Here is a 27,944-nt window from a genome sequence, read left to right as displayed (position 1 = left end):
AATTGGACATTGCAAGAATATCCAAGTTTTATCTTTGCCCTATAATATTGTCCTCCTGCCTCTGGGAAACAGAATGTGAAGGGAACCAGACGAGATAGGAAGCTGCAGTGAATCATTGCATGTAGGATGTTGACTTATGTTTGACAGTTACTGCTGCCAACTTTAGTTTTTAATTCTGATATGCAGAATTTGTTGGGATAAAACTGAAATTTCTACAGTGTTTTGGAAATTTTCAATAACCCTTCCAGGTGCTGGAAAATATATTGTTTGTTTCATGTTTAAAACAATGGCGGGATCCCCGGGTGGCTCAGCGGTTTAGCGCCTGCCTTTGGCCCAGGGCGCAATCCTGGAGACCCGGGATCGAATCCCACGTCAGGCTCCCAGTGCATGGAGCCTGCTTCTCCCTCTGCCTATGTCTCTGCCTCTCTCTCTCTCTCTGTGTGACTATCATAAAAAAATAAATAAATAAATAAAACAATGGCAATAATCTTGGAAGTATCTGATACAACTGATATACAGGTATTTTAAACAATGAGGTTTTATAAAAGTATAGCCAGTTTAGTGGTGCCTGGGTGGCTCAGTCAGTTCAGTCTGCCTTCGGCTCAGGTCATGAGCATGCTCTCTCTCTCTCAAAAAAATAAAATCTTTTTATGAATGAATGGCCAGTTTAAAAGATAATAGTTTTCTTGGATCTAGAATCATTGTTTCTGTGGCACTCAACAAATACCTTTAAAACGGATTCAACTGGAAATAGTAGCTATTCAGCACCACTTGTAATTTTGGCTTTTCTCAATATAATGTATTTTATTTAAAGGATATATTTCTAGGTTGTATGTTTCCCACATTAGTATGTAAAATATATTTGTCTAGGCATTCTTGGTTCAGTCTACATTTATTAAGGTCCTACTATGTGCCACGGAAATGGGGATATGAAATTGACTAAAACATTCATTATTTGCTGATATGGAACCTTGTGTATGGTAGGAAAAACAGAATTACAGAGAGAAATAACAAATATTCTATATCTAGAGGAATAGCTGTGATGCTATAGGATAAGCGTGCATTAGTTATCTATTACTGAATAACAAATTACCCCCAAATTTAGGGGCAACCAGAGGTGGCACACTTCTTTGTAAAGGGCCAGATAATAAATGGGTTGTGCACACCATACGTTCCGTGTCCCAACTACTCAATTCTGCTGTTGTAGTGTGAACACAGCTGTAGAAAATACATAAGTGAATGAGTATAGCTGTGTGTGTGCCAATAAAATTATATTTCTGGAAGCAGTGAGCCACATTTAGCCTGTGGGTACTGATTTACTAACTGCAGCCTTAAAATGGTGAGCATTTGTTATCCCACAGTTTCTGTGAGTGAGGAATCCAGGTACATCTTAATTCGGTGGCTTTGGCTCAGGGTCTTTTATGATACTGCCCTTGAGCTTTTGGTCAGGGCTGTAGTCTTTTCAAGGCTCAATGGGAGAGTGATCCAGGAGAGGGAGAGAGCTCAAGATGGCAGCCACAGTCTTTTTTATAACCAAATCTCAGAACCGACTTACTGCTTTTACTGTAATACCTTCATGAGAAGCAAGTCAGTAAGTCCAGCCTACCCTGCAAAATGAGGGCATTCCACAAAGCTGTGAAAATTGTTAAAGAAAAACAATATCCAGTGACACCTGTTAAGCAACAATAAGGCAGACTATTCAGGATCAAGATAAGTGTAGGGACCACTGCAGTGGGGCTTCCCACAGGCAGAGTGAGATGGGGCTCAACTCCAAATACAGCGAGGAAAAGTAGGATTCGTAGCCCAGGAACAGAGTAGGGGTCAGTGGATAGAGAATTACTGAGAAGAAACATCACAGGTATGGGGGGGGGCGGATTCTGGTGAAACTGACCTGACATTCTCACTGAAAGCTGTGGGGAGGTGGAGAGGATAGGGAACCTGAATAGTTGGAGAGGCTGAGCAGATAGCAAGGGTGGGAGGTTAGTTACTCTGACCTAACAGGGCTTTTGGTAAAACTGGAGTAAGCTCAGAAGTCAGGGTCCAGTAAGAAAGAGCTTATAAGAGCCTGACTAGAGTTCATCAAGGAGAGAATCTTTGTTGGTTCCAGGAAGTGGGGTCTCCAGGGCCATCCTCGGGGCTGCCTGCCGGGAAGGGGTGGGCTGTGCCCCTTGACTGAGCCTGGGGAACCTGGAAGGAATTTAAGTTAGGGCATCAGGACCAACCATGTACATCACATAGAGAATAAGAGCACCAAGTCAGTCAGGTGGTTAAGTGTTGACATGTTGTCAAATCAGCCTTTGTTTCCCTTCATTCACAATCCATTTTTCCATCTCTCTAGACCGTATCATCAGTGCCCTTGACTCTGTGAATGAAGAGAATGCCATGCCCGCCTCCCCGTGTACATCCATCCTGCTGTAGCTTCCCTGACTTTACTTTCCTCCGACTACTTTATTTTTTTTTTAAAGATTTATTTATTTATTCATGATAGAGAGAGAGAGGCAGAGACACAGGAGAAGGGAGAATCAGGCTCCATGCCAGGAGCCCGAAGTGGGACACGATCCCGGGTCTCCAGGCCGGTGCCCTGAGCCAAAGGCAGGCACCAAACCGCTGAGCCACCCAGGGATCCCCTCTGCCTACTACTTTATTGTGGGGCTTCAGTAAATGTTTGTTGAATGAAATCAAAGGGAACCCAGGAAAGAAAGTAGCTTGTAAAGCTTGTACGATCCTAGCACTATTAGGCATTTTCACATGTTCTCTTGTTTAATCCTGCCTTTGCCCAAGTAGCAAAAGGTGTGACTGGGACAGACTAGAATTCTCCAACCCCAAGTCCAGTGCTTCTCATCACCGTTCCCCTGCCCAGTGCCACGTGCTTCTCTGTCCTGTTGGACACAGTGTAGCTGATATCACTGTCAGCTGTACATGCATCTCAGCTCCTTTGCTGAATTAAGATGTCTGAAGGCAAAGCTGTGCATTGATCATTTGTGAGGGATTTGCACTCCCCCCCCCCCGTTTTTTTTTTCCCTCTACAGTGGTTTCTACATAATACTCTATAAAAGGTTCATTGAGTTGCAGGAAGAAATGAAAATTATGGTAGCTTGTTGTCAATGTTGTGGTTCCTTGTATTCCCTGATGGTAAGTTGGGCCAGCTGGCCCTCATGGTCACACATCACAGATCCAGAGCCAGGCCCTTAGGTTAAGTTTTCTCTCTTTGCAGCCTTTATCTGGTCATTCCTCTCATGCATCCATGAGTGGTGAGTCTGTTACTGTACTTTAGTTCATTAGTATATATAACACTGTACACTGTTGATTAGTATTCGTCATAGGAGGTGGGGTCCACCTCCCAGTCCCAAGGCTCTCACATAAATTACGTGACTTTCCCTTTACTTATCTTTGAAATTATAAACATTTCTTTTTTTCTTTTTTAAGATATTATTTATTCATTAGAGACACACAGAGAGAGAGGCAGAGACACAGGCAAAGGGAGAAGCAGGCTCTATGCAGGGAACCTGACATGGGACTCGATCCCGGGTCTCCAGGATCCCGCCCTGGGCTGAAGGCGGCGCTAAACTGCTGAGCCACCCGGGCTGCCCACCTTTGAAATTCTAAGAGTAATACTTCCTTCTTAAAGATTTCTCCTTTGGTCATGTCCCCAGTGCTGCCTTTTCTTAGTTTTCCTACTCGTTCCTGCTTCTCAATTTCTCATTTGTTGTTGCTGCTGGTATTTCCAAAGCTCTGCAGTATTCATGGCATCAGATACCTTCTGTGAACAGGTGACTGTCAGATCCAGGCTGGAGTAATATCTAACTCATTTAGTGACTAGCACAATTTAGACTAGTAGATGTTCAGTTAATATTTGTGAATGAATAAATGAATGAAATGAACTGTGGAAGCACTGGTTTAGATCATTTATTGAAGAGTAGTGAAATCAGAATGAGTATTTGGGTTTTCTTTCCAAACTAAATTTAAAGTCATTAGAAGACATAGGCGGGGCTTTTAAAACCATGACTGTTTTAGAAGTTTTTTTAATGCTTCTTTGATTACATGTGCATAAGGCAATATTGATAGGCTTTTTAAATTTTTTGTTATTGAAGTATAATTGACGGGATCCCTGGGTGGCACAGCGGTTTAGCGCCTGCCTTTGGCCCAGGGCACGATCCTGGAGACCCGGGATCGAATCCCACGTCGGGCTCCCAGTGCATGGAGCCTGCTTCTCCCTCTGCCTATGTCTCTGCCTCTCTCTCTCTCTCTGTGACTATCATAAATAAATAAAAATTTAAAAAAACTTTTTGAAGTATAATTGACATACAATATTCTGAGTTTCAGGTGTACAACATAGTGATTCAACAATCATACATAACTAAATGCTCACCATGTAAATGTATTTACCATCTGTTACAATACAATATGATTATAATATTATTGATTATATCCCCTATTCTATACTTTTCATCCCTGTGGTTTATTTTACCGCTGAAAGTTTGTACCTCTTAATCCTCTTCAGCCTTTTTTGCCCATCCTCTCTTCCCCTCTAGCAACCATCATTTTGTTCTCAGTATTTATGTAGTCTATTTCTGTTTTTTATGTTATTTGTTTTTTAGATTCCACATATAAGTGAAATTATATGGTATTTGTCTTTTTGTCTGACTTCACTTAGCATAATACCCTAAAAGTCCATCCATGTTGTCACAAATAGCAAGATAAAGATATCCATTCATATGTTGTTTAAACTAGTGTTTTTGTTTTCTTTGACTAGATACTGAGTGGGTCATATGGTACATCTATTTTTAATTTTTTGAGGAACCTCCTTACTATTACCTAAAATGACTGTGCCAGTTTACATTCCCACTAACAGTGCACAAGTGCTTTTCTCCACACCCTCACCAACAAATTATTTCTTGTTGTTTTGATAACAGCCATTCTGATTGGTGTAAAGTGATATCACATTGTGGTTTTGATTTGCAGTTTCCCTGATTAATGAGGTTGACCATCTTTTCATGTGTTTGTTGGCCACCTGTTTGTCTTCTTTGGAGAAATGTCTATTCGACACTGATAGGTTTTGTGGCCACCATAATCAACTCTGCAATTCAGCAGAAACTTACTACTGTCACCTTTCTACATCTTTATATTCCCATCTGCTATTAACAGCTACTTAAGGCATCGTTGAGTGCTACTGAGATGAAATAGTATATTTTATTGTCAGAATTCTGATTCCTTAGGGGTATAATGGGAATGACAATATTATAGGGAAGAAATATGAGTATGCATGGGAATAGAAAGAAGCCACAGCTTACGTGTGGGCTACTTATTTGTAATGTTTCAGCTATGTTTGAGGGGGAAAAAGAAGGATTTACAGGGTGGTTTCTAGGCAAATGCTTCTCTATGAATGAGCCTAGGGTGGTCTTCTGAGCTTTATATAGAGAAATAGCAACTGAGATTGATCAACTCAATTACCAGTTAAAACTGGTATATACCAGGGGATCCCCGGGTGGCCCAGCAGTTTGGCGCCTGCCTTTGGCCCAGGGTGTGATCCTGGAGTCCTGGGATCGAGTCCCACATCGGGCTTCCTGCATGGAGTCTGCTTCTCTCTCTGTCTCTCTCATAAATAAATAAAATCTTAAAAAAAAAAAAAACTGGTATATACCAGTGAATTAGTTTTCACTCATAATAGAAGTGGTAACATATCAGACCATTTCAGAAAACCAGTCCATGTATTTATAGCTTCCAGTTTTCATAGGAACAGAGCAAAAACAAAACCCCAAAAAACCCAAACCAAACAAAATAAGACAAACAAAAAAACAAGTATCTGAAAATCTCAGAAAAGGAATAGAAGGTCCAATCAGAAGCTTTTAAAAAAAAATCATATTTTCCAGACAGGATTTCCCTGGGCACTGTGGGGTATAGAACAAAAGCAGTGATGCTCTGTGGAAGTGATGAGAAGGAAAGGGGTGGGATGGCTAGACCGGATTCTTTTCCTGAACCTTCCCCCAGCCCTGTGGCAGCTGCTGAAAGCTAGTGGAGGACAGCCTGCTTATACTTCTAACAGTCTGTAATTTTGAAATAGTGGAAATCAAGCATCTCTCTACTGAGCCTCCTTCAAAATTTACTGTGCTACATTATATCCCTGTAGGAAATAAGAGTTTAAATATGTATTATGGTTATATGCTGAAGAATTTATGGATCAAATGATATGATGTATGGAATTTACTTCAAAATACTTTATAGTTGAAGAATAGATAAAACAAAAATTGATCATGGTTTCTAACTTTTTGCGTTGACTTGGGTTTGATGGGATTCATCTTACTATTCCCACTAGTTTAATATGTATTTGAAATCTTCAATAAATGGGACGCCTGTGTGGCTCAGTGGTTGAGCATCTGCCTTCGGCTCAGGTTGTGATCCTGGGGTTCAGGGATTGAGTCCTGCATCAGGCTCCACACAGGGAGCCTGCTTCTCCCTCTGCCTGTGTCTCTGCCTCTCTCTCTGTCTCTCATGAATGAATAAATAACATATTTTTTAAAAAAAAACAAGTTTTCAATAATTATAATTGTTTGATTTATATTATGGTAAGTGACATAATTTTAACCTTTCCCTCCTCATATGTAACTATCACATTAAAATTCATCCCTTACTGGGCTTATCAGTGGTGTGCCTTGTCCAACATCCGTAACAACAGCCTGTCAGCTACTTGCCTGTCAGTGACATATAAACCGAACCAGGATTTCTGCATTTGTGGCTCTGACTTGCGATTTGGAGGTTGATGGGAGGAGGGTGGAAAGAGATATGAACCACTTATCTTAACTAGGATGTCTACCTATGGTCATTATTAAGCCTTTTACAATTTGTATCGAAAGATTAGACTTAACATCTAATTTACTGCTCTTACCTTCATGGTAGAGATGGATTTGTTTCATTTGTAGAATGAAACAAATAAGTTTATTTTGAAAATAACAGTTTGGCTAATGAAATGTGAGCCATCTAAGAAAGCTTTCCGAGTCCGGGTTAGTAGAGACTGGGTCCAATATCTGGTATCACCACTTAGTAATTGACTTTAAGAGCCTGAGTTTCTCCACTTGCCAACTGAATAATTAACAGATTTAGAGATACTCAAAGAAGATTTATTGTATTTCATTTTGAATATCAAATAACTAGACACTTTTCACTTTTACTATTTGGGAAGACACATGTTTGCAAAGCAGAATGTTTGTTTCTCTTTCTTTGCAGAGAGAAACGTTCTGCTTTGCTTCCTGAGTATCTGTCAGTAATTTGTTGGAATTCAGCCACCTTCTCTCCCTTGAAAGACACCTTGTTAAAAGTTGAGTGCTGGAGCCACTTAACATGTGCAAGATTCTCAGGGCACCTGGGTGGCTCAGTCAGTTGAGCATCTGACTCTTGATTTCACCACAGTTCATGATCTCAGTGCTGTGGGATTGAGCCGTGCCTGGGGCTCCACAGTCAGGGAGGAATCAGCTTGAGATTCTCCCCCTCTCTCTGCCCCTCCTCTTTCTTTCTCATGCAAATAAATAAATCTTTTTTTTTTTTTTAAAGAGCAAGATTTTCAAAAAGTATGATGAAATCAAGAAATACCCAAGGGAGCATGTACTCAGAATTTTCATGGTTTAGGACAGTTTGTTTCTTGCCAGGCAGTGCCAAACTTTATAGCACAAATGATGTTTAGGGTCAAATGAATGGTAAATGAGCTGCAGAAAAACCTCCAGCTTCTTTCTCTGCCCCTTCAGTCTTGAAAATGTAAGAGGGAGGGGCTTCTGGGTGCCTCAGCGGTTGAAGTTGAGCATCTGCCTTTGGCTCAGGTCCTGGGATTGAGTCCTGCATTCGGCTCTCCACAGGGAGCCTGCTTCTCCCTCTGCCTGTGTCTCTGCCTTTCTCTGTGTCTCCCATGAATAAATAAATAAAATCTTGAAAAAAAAAAAAAAACGTAAGAGGAAATGCAAAAGTCACTAAAGAACCAAAATATGAATCATGGCCTGAGTGTCTGAAACTGCTTCTACAGAGCTAAACGTGATCCCTGGGGTTATGGCCTCTGGGCTCTGTAATAATGACTCAGGCTGTCAACCTTTACATGGAAACATTAAGTAAAAGGGAAGGTAAATGTTCATCTGTGTTTATATAAGCAGTGTACCTAGAGGCAATCTGTACCTGCATCCTAAGCCTACAAATCGATTTCTGGATGAGGAAACACTGACATTACTTTTTTGAGCCATTATAATATTGAGCACTGATTATATTTATGCTCAGGGTAATAAACTATACCACGTGATTTCCTTCCGTATCCCTTCCCCCTCTGTCCCTAAAAGTATTCGTGCATCCCGTATGACTTAAATGTTTATCATGACAGCCGTATAAAATTTGGGTTTGCCCTTTTAAAATATTAGTGGTTCTGTCTCTTCACTTTTGGCAGCATCTTAACTCATAGCAATTGATTTGGTGTTTGTTTTTCATTTATCCTTTAACACAGAATTATTTCCCTTATTTTAGATAAAACTGTTTCTTGAAATAAACATGTAGTCATTTGTCTCTACTAGTCTGGAATGTTGCTATCTGTGGAAACATAGAAATTACTGCCACTTTTAATAGAGGCAGATCATTGACTTTTGATGCAACCATCACAGATACGATCATTCGAGGGCTAGACAGCTCTTTTGTTGTTGTTGTTTGTTTGTTTTGTTTTGTTTTTTGTTGTTGTTTTAGACAGCTCTTTTACTTATATTCAGGCCATACTGAATTACTTTATGTGAACCATTCTCAGCGTGTCATATGATTTGCTTTCCTATATTCCAGGCTGTTTGAGAACTCAATTATTTTGCTCTGTTTTCCCAGCTTAGAATTTGACCTGGTACCAAGTTAGTTTTGATGATATTTTGCTTCCTTATTTATGCCGTGAAAAGGGATTGTTCTGTTTTACATGTTGCAATGTTTTGTTTTGTTTTGTTTTTTTCTCATTAAACTTTTGTTTTAATGGGTCTCAAAATTCTGTGACAGATTTTTGGTCAAGTTGTTTCCATTAAGAAGCACTGATTTTAAAAACTAATAACTTAAAACTGCCACACATGCACCAAAAAAAAAAAAAATGGTCTACAAAACATTCTCCTTTCCTTCTGAAGGTTTTACGATGCATTGTTATCATTAACCAGTCTTTTACTATTAAACTTAAATGGCCAATTGACACAAACAGTTCTGAGACTGTTCTTCCACCACTGATTAAGACTGGGGTGGCAGGTATTGGGGATAATATTCATTTAACCTTCTGAGCTTTCTGGGCAGACTTGGTGACTTGGCCAGCTCCAGCTGCCTTCTTGTCCACTGCTTTGACGACACCCACAGCAACTGTCTGTCTCATGTCACGAACAGCAAAACGGCCCAGAGGAGGATAGTCAGAGAAGCTCTCAACACACATAGGTTTGCCAGGAACCATATCAACAATGGCAGCATCCCCAGATTGCAAGAACTTGGGACATCTTCCAGCTTTTTTCCAGAACGACGATCTATCTTCTTCAGCTCAGCAAACTTGCAAGCAATGTGAGGTGTGTGACAATCCAGCACAGGTGCATATCCAGCACTGATTTGGCCTGGATGGTTCAGGATAATCACCTGAACTGTGAGGCCAGCTGCTTCCATTGGTGGTCATTTTTGCTGTCACCAGCCATGTTGCCACGATGAACATTTTTGACAGATACATTCTTGGCATTGAAGCCCACATTGTCCCCAGGAAGAGCCTCACTCAAAGCTTCATGGTGCATTTCAACAGACTTTACTTCAGTTGTAGCATTGACTGGAGCAAGGTGACCACCATGCCAGGCTTAAGAACACCAGTCTCCACTCAACCCACTGGGACAGTACCAATACCACCAATTTTGTAGACGTCCTGGAGAGGCAGATGCAAGGGCTTATCAGTTGGACCAGTTGGTGACAGAATGCAATCCAGAGCTTCAGGCAGTGTGGCTCCACTGGCATTCCCATCTTTACGGGTGACTTTCCATCCCTTGAACCAAGGCATGTTAGCACTTGGCTCCAGCATGTCACCATTCCAACCAGAAATTAGCACAAATGCTGCTGTGTTGGGGTTGTAGCCAATTTTCTTAATGTAGGTGCTGACTTCCTTAATGATTTCCTTGTATCTCTTCTGGCTGTAGGGTGGTTCAGTGGAATCCATTTTGTTAACACCAACAATTACTTGTTTTACACCTAGTGTGTAAGCCAGAAGGGCATGCTCACGGGTTTGCCCATTGTTGGAGATCCCTGCTTCAAATTCACCAACATCAGCAGCAACAATCAGGACAGCACAGTCAGCCTGAGATGTGCCTGTAATCATGTTTTTGATAAAGTCTCTGTGTCCTGGGGCATCAATGATGGTCACATAATACTTGCTGGTCTCAAATTTCCACAGGGAGATATCAATGGTGATATCATGTTCACGTTCAGCTTTCAGTTCATCCAAGACCCAGGCATACTTGAAGGAGCCTTTTCCCACCTCAGCAGCCTCCTCAAATTTTTCGATAGTTCTTTTGTTGATCCCACCACATTTGTAGATCAGATGGCCAGTAGCGGTAGACTTGCCCGAATCCATGTGTCCAATGATGATGATGTTGACGTGAGTCTTTTCCTTTCCCATTTTGGTTTAGGTTTAGCGGTGGTTTTCACTACACCTGTGTTCTGGTGGCAAACCGTTGCGAAAGAGCACTTGTTGCTATGTTTTGTTAAGGTTTGGATAGGCACAGTCTTCCAAGTACACGTTTGCTTTCCTAATAAACTGAAACCTTTGGAATCAGTTCTGTTTGTAAAAGGATTAGAGCAGGAGTCTCCATGCCCTACCACCAGGAAGGTTTAAGTTTCACTTAATATCATTAAGTAATTAAATATTAAAAGACAAAACATGCACACATGTGTGCACGTGCACATGTGTAAACCTCAATTATATTAAAGTAACTGAAATAGTGTCTGCAAGCTCCATGGTATTGTTTCTCTCCCCAAGCCTTTTTCTTGATTTCTCTCTTGTACATTGTTCTTCAGAAATAGTATTTCTGGAAGGTTTGTGGTTGGATGGAAACTAGATAATGTCTCTAGCCTCTTTGTGGCAGATAGAGGCCATGCTGGAGGAGGAGGAGGGAGCAGTGAGCAGTGTCCTCAAGGAGTCCTGCAAGAATAGGGGGTGGAGGACAGGCTGAACAAAGACAGCTCTTGTGAAGTTGGTCCATCACTAGCGTGTTTAGGGCTACAGACAGCTGCTACCAGGATGTCTGTAAAGGGAAGGGAAAGAAGGACCTCGGAGCTGGGCTGCTGCCGTGTTTCCTGCAGCACTCACAGTTCAGTGACTCCTGCCTGTTTCTTGTGACCACCATTCGGTTCAGCTTCTGTGTATATGGGGCCTGAAAGTGAGGCAGATGAGGAGACGACAGAAGAAATAGTAATAAGTAATAGTAATAGTAATAATGTATCATCTCTTAGCACATTCTATGACAGAAGTTGTTTAGAATATTATGTCACATTTTAGATTCTGCCTGAACCTTCAGAAACTGTGGAAGCCCAGAAACATGGCGTAGGCCTGGGGGCCTCGCAGGGCTGGCATTCAGGCCATCCGGGACCTGTGCGTTCTGGCTGTGGCCACAGGTGGGCTCCTTGACCACAAGGTGACATGGATTCCTTTACTGTGCTCTTTTGTTTCTTGAGGACCAAAATGGAGGTGTGTCCCCTTGTTTTTGTTTCTTTTCCTGTGTTAATACCTAGTGTGAAAATACGGTAAGAACCCAAATTGACTGGTCCCCAAACAAGTCCCTTGTACTAGAGAGTGCCTATGGGAAGGGATGCGTGCTCTCTACTGGGCAGGTGAGGAGAGTAGAGAACTCTTGCCTCTTGCTTGCCCCGAGTTAAGTAGGGAGTCTATTTGTTGGCATGAAGAAACAAAGTGAATTCAGATGGTTTGAACTCTCATCTAACTGGCCATTTTATTATGCTGGGCTTTTTTATGTTATAATCCACTCCTCCTGTCCCTTTCTAGTTTCATATGCAGGCACGTTGTTTTAAGTGAGACAAATGCCTCATATTGGATAAAGGATCCTACAAGGTCTAAGAACAGTCAGTTAAGAGTCCTGACTTTGGCCGCGGATCAGCTGAGGTTCAGTCAGGATCCAATTAGAAGAGAAAAACCACACGGTAATTTGAAGGAGCAAGGATTAATAAAAACATAAAAAGAGTTAATTCCAACAGAGGTTTGCAGTGGTAAGGGATTGGCTAGTAAGAAATAAAAAGAATGCTAAGAGTACAGGAATAGTAGCTATAAGCAGAAACTACCACTCCAGGGCTAAAGAGAGCTAGCGAGGAGGAGCCCTCCTCCCCACCCAAGACTCATTCATTGCTCATGGGAGTAGAAGAGAAGTTGCTATGATGCCGCACCAGTGAAACATGCTGGAAATCTGAATTTGTGGGAGACCCTCCATACAGGATGCCACAAGATGCTCCATTCCAGAACTGCTGAGAATGGGGGAGGTGGGCAGGGTGGTTGGAGAGGCTAGGTAGGGGGGCGGTCAGAGTGCTGTGGGCTGCCACTCACTGCAGGAGACAGAGGTGTCCTGCTGCAGAACCACTAGGCACTTCCACCAGACAAGCTGCTTGCCAACTGGCTGCTTTTGGCTGCCATACCTACACAACCTGGATGCTGAAGAAGCTGTGTGTGCTGCTGGAGGCTGTAATGGAGAAGGCTCTGCTCCCAGGAGCTTGCCAAGGGAGCATGCAAGGACAGGCATGCAAAAACCTTTTCCTCCGGTTGGTCTCTCTAGCGCCCTCTGCTGAATGGCCCCAGGACCGGAGGCAAGCGGCGGAAAAAGACCACTTTCCCATCATCAGCACCCCAAAAATATTCCAATAATCTTCCATCAGGAAATGAGGGGTCTGTTTATAGTCATAATGATCATACTCCTATATATTACTGCTGGACTCATGAATGTGTCTCTTTGAATAGAGCTAAAGGATCAGAACCAAGAGCTTCCTACCTAAACTGGTAAACCACTTTAAAAAACCCAGACTTCATTCTGTGCCAGAGAATGGTGAGCTCTATGGGGAGAGAGAAGAGCTGAGGACAGGATCCAGAAGAAGAAGAGGTATATGCAGAAGACACCTGGGAGAACTGAAGCTCTAGCTGTGTACCAGATAGACTTACAATGACACCACCAGATGCTCAGGCCTCCTGTGACCTTCTATCATCTCCACGTCTTTTGATCACATTAGTAGTAACTCTTATGGTATTTAAAACAATTCCTGGTCTCTCTGTATGCACTTCACAAAATTTGAAGTTAATGAAAGAAAAGAAGCCTTTTTAAAGGTTGCAAAAAAATATTTTTCAGTTCTTCTGCTTAATCCTGTCCAATATTTTCAAATATTGTTTAATGCAATAAAATATATGTAAAATATGTTCTATGTTAAAAAGAAAACAACTGAAAATGAAAGATATATAGATTTAAGTTTGAAAGGATTGTTTTCATTTGACTTGAGTACAGTGGGTTTTTTCTGTCCTTCCATACTGAAACTCTCATTTTCTTTTATCTTATTGAGGAAAGCAGACCTTATGTTAAGCTTGTTCACAAAATAAGAACTCCCATTGGCTTCTTCTCCCAACTTAGCTGAAGGTCAGTGTTCAGTGAGATATCCTTGGCTGAGTCAGAACTAAAAAATAAGAATGTCATTTAGAGCCAGAAAGTTTGGTGATGATGGCCACCCCAACCATATAAGGAACCCGTGGATTCACTGAAGGATTTCCCTGGTAAGCCAGTCAACACTCTTAGCTAAAAATACTGTTCTATATTTGAAATACTAGGCTTTCCCAAATTCATCTATTTTGGTCAGGACACAAGGTGTCTTTTTAAAAAGATGTTTAGTGGTGAGAATATGTGTTAGTGGGTCACAGTATGAATAACAGGGAGAAATAATTTGGATAATGGAGGAACTGCTACAGAGACATTTTCCAGTGAAGATGTTTGAAAAATCAGAGAAAAATTTCCCAGCCTATGAAAGAGAATTTTAAGAATGTTTTTTTCAGTTGACCAAACCCTTCACTTATTTGAACAACATGAGCATCTAGTGATAGAAAGTTTGTTTAGAAAGCATATAGATTTCAGACTGCAGTGATGACAGTTAAGAAAGTTGCCTTTACTGACAAAGGAACTATGCTGAATTACATACTAAAGCTACACTGAGGGACGCCTGGGTGGCTCAGTGGTTGAGTGTCTGCCTTTGGCTCAAGTCATGGTCCCAGAATCAAGTCCTACATCAGGCTCCCCACAGGGAGCCTGCTTCTCCCCTCTGCCTATGTCTCTACCTCTCTCCGTGTGTGTCTCATGAATAAATACATAAAATCTTTAAGAATCAATCAATTTACAGTGAGTTGTCTTGAATTTCTGGGGAGGGTGGCAGCTTATGAGCACCTCCCCAATTCTACTGTTTAGCAACTTTTCACAAAAGGGTCAGTTTGGGGCAGCCCTGGTGGCTCAGCAGTTTAGCACCGTCTTCAGCCCAGGGCGTGATCCTGGAGTTCCGGGCTTGAGTCCTACGTCGGACTCCCTGAATGGAGCCTGCTTCTCCCTCTGCCTGTGTCTCTGCCTCTCTCTCTCTCTCTCTCTCTCTCTCTCTCTCTCTCTGTCTCTCATGAATAAATAAATGAAATCTTTAAAAAAAATAAAAGGTCAGTTTAATTGTTTAAGAGGGTGCTTGATGTAAAGACTCCAGAAGTTTTCACACTAAAGGGCTCATGGTGTTCTTGAGAGAAGTGCCTTTGCAATACAGAACACAACTGAACAGGATACTCAGTGAGCCCTATAGATGCTAAACAGATTAGTATAGGCTGAAATGCTCAAAGGGGGCTTCTTAGAGAAGACCTTGAATAGAAATAGAAATAGAGGACTGGGCAAGTTTCAGAGAGGCAGAGAGTTCAGGGGAAAAGGAGTCAGTAGTATTCATCCAAAGAACTTTGTATCTTTTTATGTCCAGTACTAGGAATAAAGATAATTCTAAACAATCACCTTGCAACAATCCTGCCTTTGTTTACAATCATGTGTGTGTATGTGTATTTTATAAGGAATAGAGATTAACATGTTGCATTGCTCATCACTAGATTGCAGGATTATGAGTGAGTCTTCACTACCTTTTATAAATGTTCTATAACGAGCTGTGTTGCTTTGGGGTTGCTGGGGGTAGAGAAATTCAACTTGCCAAACGACAGAGTGCAACCCAGTAATCCCACCCCAGAATGCTCATACTTCCATACCCATACAGCTTCTAGAAACTGAGGCTGCCCCGTTGTTCATGTCCTTTGTTGGTTTTCTGTTATTATTGATTTTGCCTTGTTGCCACACATCCTGCTACTTTCCTGATCTAGTTTTGTGCCTTTCCTTCTATTGTGGATTGCGTTGCAGGATGAGAATGTCACTGTTGCAGAGAAAGGGTGGCTAGTTGTGGGCAGGAAAGCTACGCTCTTGTGCTTGTACCAGAGAGAGAAAGGTGCCACAAGTCTTGAACTCTGTTGATTTCTCTCTGAGCATGGTTCAGAACATCTCTTAATAAAGTAGACTTGTTTGTTTCAGAGTGGAACAGGAGAACATCGTAAGCTTTATTTCAGTCTTGTTCCTGCATTTTTCCTAGGCTCCACGTCCTTTTTACACTGAAGTATGGGTATGGGTTTGTTTTGGAGTAATGTTGGAAAACTTCTAGAGATTGTCCAGATTGAGGTTCTTCCCAAGAATTAGGCCATTAAGTAGGTTGTCAGTACTTTTTAAATTTGTTAAAATTGAGAAACTGAACTATATAATTTTCAGTAATTGATGCCTGTTGTGGGCAGAGTATTTCTGAGCTGCGGAGCACTCTCAGGATCTGTCTTGTGTCACAGGACCTTCATGGCACTGGGCAAACATGTGGCAGCTCTCGGCCTGATGGCTCCTGACTGGGGATTCTTCTCCTGTAGGCATCAAGAATAAAACCAGGACAGTTTTAGACATCAGATAAAAAATTTTCACCTCACCACCTTTCACTAGAAACATATTTTAATTGTTGATTTTAGGACTGAAGGTATGCCTGAAGTTTACTTCTTGAAAACCCATCAACCTGAGATTGAGTTGTGTTTCACTCATTTTCCTTATGAGGGGTATGAACAGCTTCTTCCACTAGCACAAGGTTTGGGGTGCTATAAATCTGTCTCCAATATCAAAGAGTCTCTAACTTTTAGGTGAGTTTCATTTAAGAAGGTGTTACAATCAGATACAAATAACCTTCTCGAGTCACTGCCTCTGGGTCACTGTTGGTCTGGTCTAAGTATTTGGGAAGAGTGGGAGGCCCTGGGGAAGGGGTTACTGGTAAATAGGGAGGTCCTTTAAGTCTGTTCTTTCCTCTTTGTTAGGCAGTGATGTTTTTCACTTATTCTCTTCAGTTATTTCTAACGTACAGTAACAAAGCCAGAGAGGTTCTTACCTGCTTTGATTGTGATCCATAAGCAGTGCCTGTGCGGGGAGGTAACAAATGCGCCTGTCTTTGAAGTTAGTTTAAGATGTGCATCTTATTTCTTTCTCACTCTCTCGCCTGTGTTGTAATATTTTTTTTTTTTTTTGCTTGTGCAATCCAGAATTAGGAAACGTTCCTAACAGACAAGGCAAAATGGCATGTAAATTGCAACTCCATATCCTCTCTGGCCAACTAACTGACCTTTGTCTCTTTCCTCACTGTCGTTGAAAGAAAACACAGTGCATTTGTCCTAGTCCCTGGGAAATGAGAAAGAACTTTCCAGCTCCATTATCTTTACTTGCATGTCATGACTGTTGTGTTTTTAATAATAGGAAGAAAATAAGATTAAATTTTCCATTTGAGTAGAATAGAGTATCATAGCGAATTTTCATAGTAAATAATTCATTTTGCCATATATTAATTTAACCCGGCTGTCTCAACAATTGAACAATTGAATACTCCAGTATCCATGGAAGACTTTGATTGAAATTGAAGAAGCTACATTCTAATAGTTGTTATTGCCAAGGGCTTGGCTTAGCCATCCATGTATGCCTGTCTGTGGAATGGCATTAAACATGTAATAGCACTGCCTTTTTTTCTGTATTAGAGTCCTGTAAAACGTTTTAGAAGCATTTGGTCAAAATGTTCAGCTTGGATTTTAAGAACCACATAGATGAACTATTTAGTAGTGATGCACATAGTTCAGTTGCTATTAGAGAGAATTTTAATTTTAAAATACCAGTTATTAAAAAGTTGATTATTACTTTTGGCCAACCATGCTCATGATTATATCCATGCTTTAATTATTTGAGCTCCTGCAAGTAGCTACAATACTTTTGTGTGATATCTCTAAGTAGGTTATTTGTTTCTGGCTACGGGTACGTCGGGTAGAATTTGTTTTGGCTGAAATCATAGTGTTAGCTAGACTGGTAGAATCTGAAGCCCAGCAGCATTCTTTACAGGATGCTGGAGCTGCCAGCCTAACAGCAGATATGCCTCCTGCCCTCCTTCAAGGACTATTTTGATGCCACTGTAGTGAGAGTAGTATTTTCCATCAGAAATGTTCAGATAAGTATTCTTCTCATGGTTGCAACATAGTCTAAAAGGATTGTTTACATTTCTTAACAGCGACATTATTAAGTGTCAAAAGTGGTTTGAAAGTAGGAAAATGCCTGGATATAGAACTTAAGCCGTGGTGTTTGTTTGGCCCAAAATGACCCCCATGTCCTCCTGGGAAAATAACCACACGTTTCTTCTAGCTCTTTCCTGTGGTACCTGGATAAGAAGTGATTGACCAGCCGACTCCCCTATGCAGTCTTTGTGAATAGTGCCACCTGACCTTGCAGTGGCCACATGGTCCTTACTCAGGTATCCTTACTCAGGTACTAGGACACACAGAGAGCCCTCTGCACTCAGCACTTGGCACTAAAGCAGAGATCTGCATCTTTATATGCTTGAATGATGGGAAAACCATATATATCCATATATAGTTTCCCTGAGTACTTTGTGTACTCAGAAACAGGCTGTGGCTGTTTATTCATTCAGCAGGCCCTTCTCAGGTACCCCTTAGCCCTGTTGCATTGTGAGCTCATTAAAAGTTCCATGTGTTCAGATGTGATATAAAATAATGCAAATAAGCAAACAGTGGCATAATGAGAGCAGTTACATTTTTTTGTTTTGTTTTTTTTTAAGTAGGCTCCACACCCAACCCAATGTGAAGCCCACTATGGGGCTTGAATTCATAGCACTGAGATCAAGAGTTGGACAATTAACCGACTGAGCCACCCAGGGGCCCCTGATATGAGCAGTTACTTTTTTAAGACACTATAGACCATAATGGAAAAGTTATTAAAGGACCGGGCAGCCTGTTGCCACTAGCTTCTGAATACAGAGCTCATTCACAATTGCAGGGGCTAAGCCTTCCTGGTTGGCCTTGACCCTTACTGTGTGAGTTCCTTTGTTGTTTCAGCATAAGTAGCATGTGTAAAGTTCAGGGAATTTCTCTGCAGAAGTCAGTTGGCCAGGGTCTTTTGCTCCTGGGGAGGAGTTCTTAGGAAGGAGATTTAGGATAGATGATCGGGCTCTGTCCTGCCCCATCTTTTCTTTCTTTAGAGCCTCAATTTCCCCTCTCCCTCTCAGCTGCCATTAGGATATTCCTTGGTAATAAAAAGAAAGGAAAGGAGGAAAGAATGAGATCTGGCAAAACTGTAAACAAAGAGACAGCCACAAATCAGCCTTAACATCCATATAGTCACACTGATTGATTAAATAGTTTAAAAATATTAACATCGTATATGATACCTTCAATCAAAAACTTTTTTTAAAGATTTTATTTATTCATGAGAGACAGTGGCAGAGAGAGAGAGAGAGAGAGAGAGAGAGAGAGAGAGAGAGGTGCGGAGACACAAGCAAGCTTTCATGCAGGGACCCCATGTGGGACTGGATCTCAGGTCTCCAGGATCACGCCCTGAGCTGAGGGTGGCACTAAACCAGTGAGCCACCCCGGCTGCCCCAAAACTGACTCTTATTGAGGTAACTTCTGTTGAAGTCTATTTGGACTTATAATGGGCCAAGCACACCCTCAATAACATGGTCCCAGCTGGAAGTAGAGGAAAGCAGAAACAATGGAGGGTCTCCTACCTGCTTCACCTTAACATAGCATTTCGTAAATAGCATAATCCCCTGGAAACTGTTTGAACTGAAAGAAAGGGAAGTCTCCAGGACCTCCTTCAGTAGTCTGCCCTTTGCTTGGTATCTCCAAGTAGTGTCACATCAGTGTGGGCTAAGTATTTGGATCTAATGATGTTTCTGGCAGGAGAATGAACATGATTTGCAATCACTGTAACTAGTATGGATTAAAAACTATAAGAATAGGGGCACCTGGGGGGCTCAGTGGTTGAGCCTCTGCCTTCGGCTCCAGTTGTAATCCCGAGGTCCTGGGATTGAGTCACACGGCAGGCCCCTGGAGAGCCTGCTTCTCCCTCTGCCTGTGTCACTGCCTCTGTATGTCTCTCATGAATAAATACATAAATCTTAAAAAAAAAAAACTGTAAGAATATCATAAGGAAAACAAATAGAGCCTGATAGCTTTTTTCCTCAGGCATGAATGAATGTATTACGAACACATCATCCAACTCCTGCTATGTGTCAACTGCTAGGATCAATAAAATGAATCAGTTACTGGAAACACCCATACATTTTATTTAAAAAAATTTTATAGGGGAGCTTGGGTGGCTCCGTTGATTGAGTGTCTGACCCTTGTTTTCAGCTCAGGTGATGATCTCATGGGTCATGAGACAGGGCCCCAATCTGGGCTCCATGCTCAGCAGGGTGTCTGCTTGAAGATTCTCTCCCCCAGCCCTTCCCTCCATGTGCATGCTCATGCACCCTCTCTCTCTTGCTCGCTCTCTCTAAAATAAATAAATCTTCAAAAAACCTTTTCATATAAAAAAACTATTCTCCTATATTATCCTATATTTTATCCAAAAATTTTTTAAATTTTTGCTTGTATGTATTTTGGTTTTGTGGTGTGTGTGTGTGTGTGTGTGTGGTTTTTTAACATTAAAGTATAGTTGATACTATTATATTAGTTTCAGGTGTACAACAGTGATTTGACAGCTTTATACCCTATACCATGCTCACTACAAACGTGGCTACCATTTGTCACCATACAATGCTATTATAATACCATTGTCTATATTCCTTGTGCTGTGCCTTTATCCCTGTGACTTATTCATCCCCAAAATGGAAGCCTGTATCTCCCACTTCCCTTCACCCATTTTACCCATTCCCCCCCCCCATATTACACCCCTCCCCCATTGGCAGCCATCAGTTCTCTGTATTTATGGGTCTGTTTCTGCTTTTGTTTCTTTATTCATTGTTTTGTTTTAGATTACACATGTAAATGAAATTATATAGTATTTGTCTTTTCCTGACTTATTTCACTTAGCATAATATCCTCTATGCCCATCCAGGTTGCTGTAAATGGCAAGATCTCATTCACCATTTCAACCATGAGGTCACTTCTTTCCTATTTAAAAATGATGATTTTCTTGGGGCTTGGGGAGGATCCGTAGCCCACAGCCTTTTAATTTCTGACTTGTACTGAGATCTTTAGGGTTCAAAGAGGGAAGACTAGGTCTCATTTTGTGCTTCTATCTCATTTGTACCAACTACTTAATCTTTTCTAGTTAACTTACTTTGTTCTCCAGTGATTGTGTTTAACCATTTTCTCACATGGTAGTTGACAACATAGGCTCTAGGATGAAGCTCCCTAGATTTAAATCTTGACTCTACCATGTACTTACTGGGTTATTCAGCCTCCTTGAATCTCAGTTCCTCACCTGTAAATAATACCTACCTTATAAGGGATGCAATAATGAGCATAATGCATAGCATTATTAATTATTAGTTGTTACTTGGAAGTCTCAGCTGCATTTTGTCTGTTTGTTTGCTGTTGATTTCATGGCTCTCATCTCTAGTGTTTCTTTCTTTAGTGGTCCTTGGTACCTTAATTTTGGTTGGGAGGGCACCTTGGTGCTCAGAGGACTGTTCCTGGGGAAATTTTTTGAGCCCTTGTATTGCCCGTGGCCTACATCATCACCCTCCTCTTCTGCTGCAAGATGCACTTGCAGTACTGCTGCAAGATGACAGCAATGTGGACTGACTATAGCAGGAATGCCAGCAGCATCTTTAACCATAATAAAGACCAGGATTAGCTGAGGGTTTCTAACTAGATGCCCAACTCTTTCCTATTTCCTCGTGTCCATTCATTGAACACATCATCCAGCTCTTGCTATGTGCCAACTGCTAGGATCAATAAGTCAAAAGTAGCTCCAAATTCTTAGGGACTCACAGATCCTTGGTGAAAGACAGCCATGGGCATAGCTGGCAAGCATGCCCTGGGCATTAAGATGTCCCCCAGTGTGTGCCAGCTGCGTTAGCCTCAGTGGGGAGCTTGTTAGAAACAATATCTGAGGGTGTTTTACAAGAACAACAGTGTTCATGTGGATAATGCCTGGTGACAGATCCCCCAGGGCATGTGGATGTTTGTTTCTCTTGGACCCTGCCAACCAGTCCTCTATTTCTGAAGCAGTGTTTACAGACACAGTCTGCCGGGAAGGCTGCTCCAGCAAAGACTGTGTCACTGCTCTGGGGAATGTTTTCTAGAGCTTCCAGAAATGCCTCAAAACTCAGGACAGGCACAGCAAGTGACTGCTTTGCTCCTAGAGCTCTTAATATGAAGGGCCAGGAGCGACCCTGGCAAACGCAGGGCTGACGTGTGTGGGAACAGTGGGAGTGACCCTGGCAGGGAAGCAGGGGAGGCCTGGATATTGTTTCTCCGTCCCCTGCCCTGCTACTCTCTGTCCTGGGCTTGGAGCTCTCAGGCACCTTGGGATGGCGTTCCCGGCCAGGGTGTACCCTTGTGTTATCCCAGAGAATGAAGAAATCCCCCAGGCAGTCCTTAACAGTGTCCACCAGGCTAATGGCAATGAAGACGAGCGGGCTGTGTCCAAATTACAGCGCAGGCACAGTGACGTAAAGGTCTACAAGGAGTTTTGTGACTTTTATGCAAAATTGTAAGTGTCTCCTCTCCTGGAAGAGGAGCTCCTATCTTCCAGATCTAGTCTGCTTGGGCTTTGAGTTCAGTAGCCATTGATAGTTTTATTTCCTCGACTCTGAGCAGGGGCATTCCAGAGTGATGGAGGGGAGGGAGGCATATTCCAGCAGGCGGGGAGATACACCAGATGAGATGCAGAGGTAAAGGAAAATGCTGCTTTTAAAGTAATAGTAGTAATGTCTTTGTGTTCAGTAGGTTCCTCATAATAGTACATTTTCATTATGTAGTCCAAGGGGGAGGCTTAGAGATGCTGCTGGCAGGGTTTATAATAGAAAGATTGTATGCTCTTAAACTTCCCACAGATGACAAGTTGGTTGAGGGAAATAGTAAAACTGAATTACAGACTGTTGATAAAGATACACATTTAACAGCAATTTGAGGTAGGCAAACTGGATTTCTTAATATTGTCTTAAGGGGATTGAGTCAATAAATAAGAATGTTGTTTAGCAAATATAGGTGTGTGTGTGTGTGTGTGTGTGTGTATATAATATATATATATACATATATGCCATTAACTCTAAAAAGTCTAATTCATGTTATTAAATGAGTTTTAGCAAACAATTTTAAAAAGTAGTGCAGAGTAGTAGTTAGACTCATGGAAGATTGTTTATCTTCCGCAAAGTCATAAGCTTAGAATTAACTGCAAATCCTCAATTTGTCAATTATGAGTTAAGGGGAATTTAACTGACCTGATTCTCTATTTCCATTAATCTATTATGTGTGGTGTTATAACAGATGTCCTCTATTTTCACGACTTATAAAGAGTTCTGTTTAAATGTAATTGGGCAATTATAATTATACTGTAACCAAAATGCTCTGTGGACTCTTAAGATGCTTTTTGGATTTACACATTTTTTTTTGTTTTGATGCCAGGAAATTTGTTTTACATACTTTGAACAGTGAGACACTTGAAAAAAAGCCCTGTGATATCAAGTTTTCTGTGTATGGTTCATCTGTAGAAGTGGATCGGGTAAATCAGTTATTACTGGCCAAATGTGAAGGTTCTGTACTAAAGGCTTCTACATATATATTTCCCAACATATATATTCTTTATCATCAATACTTCTTAGCAAAAATCCTTTTTTGAAAAATTAGCCAACTAATTATAACTAGCCAGATGACAGTTGTAACTATCATTCATGACTTCTAAAATGTAACTTTTATATATAAAAAACAGTTGTAAACAAATGCATAGGTCACTGTAGATTCATCATCAGTCATAACAGACTACGTTTCTGGTAGAGATGTTGGTAGCAGGGGAGGCTTGCACGTGGGGATGAAGGGGAACTCGACTCCTTTTGCCTCAGTTTCACTGTAAACTTAAAACTGCTCAAAAAATAGTCAATTGAAAGAAATACATAGTGCCAGAGGGTCAAAGACAAGAAAGGAAAGTTAATGTACATAGTTCAGTAGGGGGCAGCCCCGGTGGCGCAGCGGTTTAGCGCTGCCTGTAGCCCGGGGTTTGATCCTGGGGACCCTGGATCGAGTCCCACATCAGGCTCCCTGCATGGAGCTTGCTTCTCCCTCTGCCTGTGCCTCTGCCTCTCTCTCTCTCTCTGTGTCTCTATGAACAAATAAATAAAATCATAAAAAAAATAGTTCAGTAGGTTAGTGAGATTATTAGGGGTTCTTTCCTGAAAGTTTCCTCTAATGTAGTTTCTTTTCTTATCCTGCTTGTTATTAAAAGGAATACTTCTTCAAAAATACATATTATATTATCTCCAAAGCTAGTTTTATTTTTCCTGTGTATGAGAAACTGTCTACCTATTTTCTCACTATTTGAGTATTTGAATTTGAATACAAACAGTGTTTAGTACAATGAGTAGGAAACAGGTGACAAATGCTTTGATCTTAGGACTGCTTTCCACTCTTAAGGGCAGCCCAGGTGGCTCAGCGGTTTAGTGCCGCCTTTGGCCCAAGGCGTGATCCTGGAGACCTGGAATCGAGTCCCACATTGGGCTCCCTACGTGGAGCCTGGTTCTTCCTCTGCCTGTGTCTCTGCCTCTCTCTGTGTCTCTCATGAATGAATGAATGAATGAATAAATAAATAAATAAATAAATAATAAAAAGGTATTGAGGTCCCCAGAGAGCTTTTGTTTATCAATATTTACTGAAAATACAAACTAAGAACAAAATTAAATATGTATTCATTTGAGATACATAAACTCATTATGCATTTATTCATAAGTGTTAATTTTTATGAAAAATAACTCTTTCAAAAAAAAAAAAGAAAAATAACTCTTTCCAAAATGAAAAAAGCTTGGTGGGAAAAGTGGCATTGAATTACATATTTTCAAATCTTCATTAATGACAGTCTAAGACAGTTTCTCAGTTGTTTCTGCATTTATCTTAGTGTTATATGTTGCCTTAGATATATATACAAAGAAAATAGGCCTCCCACAGATGCAGGTGGAAAAAGGACCTTTTGAACCCCTAAATGGGTCACAGTGGCCCCTATACTTTGAGAACTACTTGATCTAGATAATGGAGCAGGATATTCCAGAATGTTCTTCTCTTCCTGCTTTTTGAGAGTTCTGTGAAAATTATAAGGATCTGGTGAATCTTTTGAGAGGGTTCAAAATTAATAATGATGCCTTTATATTTGGGTAGCATCTTCTGGCTTTCAAAGTTATATACTTTTTAAAAATTTTCTCCTCGAAACGATATTAGGGCAGGTGTTGGTTTACCATACTTCATCCAGGGACACCTGCAGATTTTGATTAGGAGAAAGGGGAAGTGCAGACCCTTCCAAGAGCTTTGCTAAAACTGCTACAATTCATCTGGCTTATGCCAAAGCCACATGAAGAAGGGAATGTGATGCATTTCTCTCCATAACCCACAGTAATTTTAAAATGACAAAGTAGAAAATTTATTTTAGTATGAGACTTAGGCCAGATTTGCCAAGCACTGAGGCTGCCTCTCTTCCTTTTTTTTTTTCTTTTCTTTTTTTTTTTTGTGATGTTTTAATTCTATATTTAAACCTATGAAGTAAAGTTGAGGTGTGAGTTGATATGTGGTTATGAATGTGGTACTTCTACATGGGGCTTATTATGGAAAGGCTACAGAATAGCAATACTATTCTTTGAAACATTTGGGGCAAGAAGGCAAAGGTGTCTTCCACTGGGGTGGGATGGAGGTGAGACAAGGTATGTGTGAGCCCTTCTGCTAAGGAAACGGGAAAACTGAGGGGAAAAGGCAGTTAATCTGTCTGTAAGATGAAAACTCCTCACCTGCCTGATAGGGTGGCTGTGAAGATTCTAGAGAATGTTGGCCATAACTTTTTGAGGTGGATTGACTCAATATCTGGGTGGTACAGGCTGCACCAGTTAACTAGACACACAGGTAGAACTTGTACTCTCATTGGGCATCTGAAAATAAACTTGCCAATTGTGAAGAACAGACTGGCCAACGATGACTCTGGTTAGGTGACCTTCCCCACTTCAAGGCCTTTTAGAATGAAGCAGTTCTTTGTGTGAAACTGAGGGCTTGTTAGAACGAAATAATTATCTGAGTATATACTTTTCTTCTTCCAGACTCCACAAAGGTTAGTTAGGATGCGGGTCCATTTATCAAGTGCCTCTTGTATGTTTCAAGGTGCAGTGGATTGACAGCAAGGGAGAGAGACCAGGTCACTGGGGTCATCGGTGGTAATGTGACTGCCTGATGTTTAAAGTGTGATGGTGTCCCTATCACGTCTTCTTGAGTGTTCAAAATTGATACTGTAATCCGGTTGTGATTTTATGAACAGGGACTCTGGATTCTGGTCCTATGTCTTCCCCTAACTACTGAGCTTCACCATGTCACAACATTGGGCTGGTCACTCCAATTCCCTGAACCTCCTGTGTCATGTCCATAAAAGGATCTTCACAGTGTATCCTGTGACTTTAAGAAATAACTTATAATGTTAGCTAGCGTTCAGTGCTTGTTTTACCAATGAGATTACAGGATTAAGGCAGTCTGGTTTAAGAACTACTTGCGGGCAGCCCAGGTGGCTCAGTGGTTTAGCACTGCCTTTAGCCCAGGGTGTGATCCTGGAGACTCGGGATCAAGTCTGCATCGTGCTCCATGCATGGAGCCTGCTTCTCCCTCTGCCTGTGTCTCTGCCCCTCTCTCTCCCTGTGTTTTTCATGAATGAATGAATGAATGAATCTATCTTTAAAAAAAAAAAAAAAGAACTACTTGCAACAGTTGCTTTCAGCAGGATCTAACCAGAGAGATAACCTGTGTCAGGATTCGGTGTTCAATTGACATGCAGTTTAGATTCTGTTCTCAGAAGGGAGAGATAGTGGCCTTGAGATGGTGACCTGTGGATATTTTAATTAGGCTGCTTATTTAAGCTGTAACCTCAGGCTCCTTCCTGGAAGGCAAAGCTTGACTTCTGTCTCTACCCCTAGTTCCTCACAGGAAGTAGGTACTCACAGTATATTTAGCAAGAAGAATGTCAGAAAGGCTAAAGAAAAAGAATTCAAGCAGGAGGCTCTTTGAACACCCACAAAGAGGTGGGAGCAGTTTGAGTTCTTAAGACACAAGAAATTGGGCTTTATGGCTGCAATATGATTTTTGTGATCAGATAGAATGTTCTCCTCAGTTCTTCATGTCATTTGGTCTTAAGTCTAAGAAAAGGTAGACAGTCTGTGACTCCCTGTCCTTTGTGTGTTACAGCAACATGGCCAATGCTCTGGCCAACGCCACCTGTGAGCGCTGCAAGGGGGGCTTTGCACCCGCCGAGAAGATAGTAAACAGTAACGGGGAGCTGTACCATGAGCAGTGCTTCGTGTGTGCTCAGTGCTTCCAGCAGTTTCCAGAGGGACTCTTTTATGAGGTGAGTCAGCCCAGACAGAAGCACGGGGCACTGTTTCCTCTGCCCTTCCCCTTGTTCTGAGGCATTCTTCTTTGCTTTAAATTTTGGTGTGAAAATTATATTGAAGTATATGGTATTTGAGCAATGGCTCATGTGCAGAGTGCCCTGACAGACGCCCCCCATGTATATTGTTCAGTCCGCCTCCCTCTTTCAGAACCCTAAGTACCTTGTGATTCCACCTGTCAGACCCTGCACACGTTAGCTCAGCAGAGTCCTTTTATAAACATTAGCCACAGGTTTTTTGGCTTTTCCACTCAGGTCCCCATTTGTATGCCCCCTACACATGCCTTACTAATGCCTGCCTCTATGTCTTTCCCCAACTCAGAGCACCATGAAATATCTTCTCTAAAGCAGGGCATCCATTACCTACCTACCTTTCACGCAACGAGTAGGAGCTTCCATGCATTTATTTGCTAAGGAGGATTTTGTTTGGTTATTTTGGAGGGATAGTCTGTCCATATTAAGCTATACTATGTATCTTCTTTTCCAAAATCTTTTCCTTTTTTTTAAGATTTTATTTTTTTAAGTAATCTCCATACCCAATGTAGGGCGCACACTCACAACCCTGAGATCAAGAGTCACATGCTTCCCCAACTGAGACAACCAGGTACCCCTCAAATTCTTGTTCTTGATTCTCCTGTGTTACCTCATGGTGTCTGTACTTCCTTTGTATTTCTTCAGAATACACAGAATATGTAGAATATGTCTCACAGAATATGTCTGTTTAGGGGGCTAGTCTATGGAGGCGTGTGTGTGTGTGTGTGTGTGTGTGTGTGTGCCCAGTTAGATAGTATACTTTTACCAGCTTATTCCTTACATACTTATATATGTATGTCTCTCTACAATAATATACGTACATAGAATTATGGTATAGCCAGAAATGGCTGCTCTTTGATTTCTTCTTTGCCTAGCACATTTTTTAATTTCCCTCCTTTAAAAGCCATTCCTGAGGAAGGAAAGGTAATTTTT

At 41.4% G+C, this 27,944-nt stretch overlaps 1 protein-coding gene across 7 annotated transcripts in view; it reads left to right on the top strand.

Moving 5' to 3' along the window:
* LIMS1 (LIM zinc finger domain containing 1) overlaps window positions 1–27,944 on the top strand; it is a 149,237-nt gene that overhangs the window by 97,530 nt on the left and 23,763 nt on the right. For 5 of the 7 annotated variants that reach the window (XM_055328727.1, XM_055328728.1, XM_055328730.1 and 2 more), the window contains exon 2: window positions 26,777–26,936. In XM_055328727.1, coding sequence (XP_055184702.1) covers window positions 26,777–26,936 — 160 coding nt within the window. Of the gene's footprint in view, window positions 1–21,852; window positions 22,074–26,776; window positions 26,937–27,944 lie in introns of those variants that run through there. The other 2 variants (XM_055328725.1, XM_055328724.1) reach the window with 1 other exon arrangement.

This window comes from Nyctereutes procyonoides, unplaced genomic scaffold, assembly GCF_905146905.1.
Source record: "Nyctereutes procyonoides isolate TBG_1078 unplaced genomic scaffold, NYPRO_anot_genome, whole genome shotgun sequence".
In the NCBI taxonomy this organism is placed as follows: domain Eukaryota; kingdom Metazoa; phylum Chordata; class Mammalia; order Carnivora; family Canidae; genus Nyctereutes; species Nyctereutes procyonoides.
Note: the sequence above shows the minus strand (reverse complement) of the source record. Positions and strands in the feature narration are given on the sequence as shown.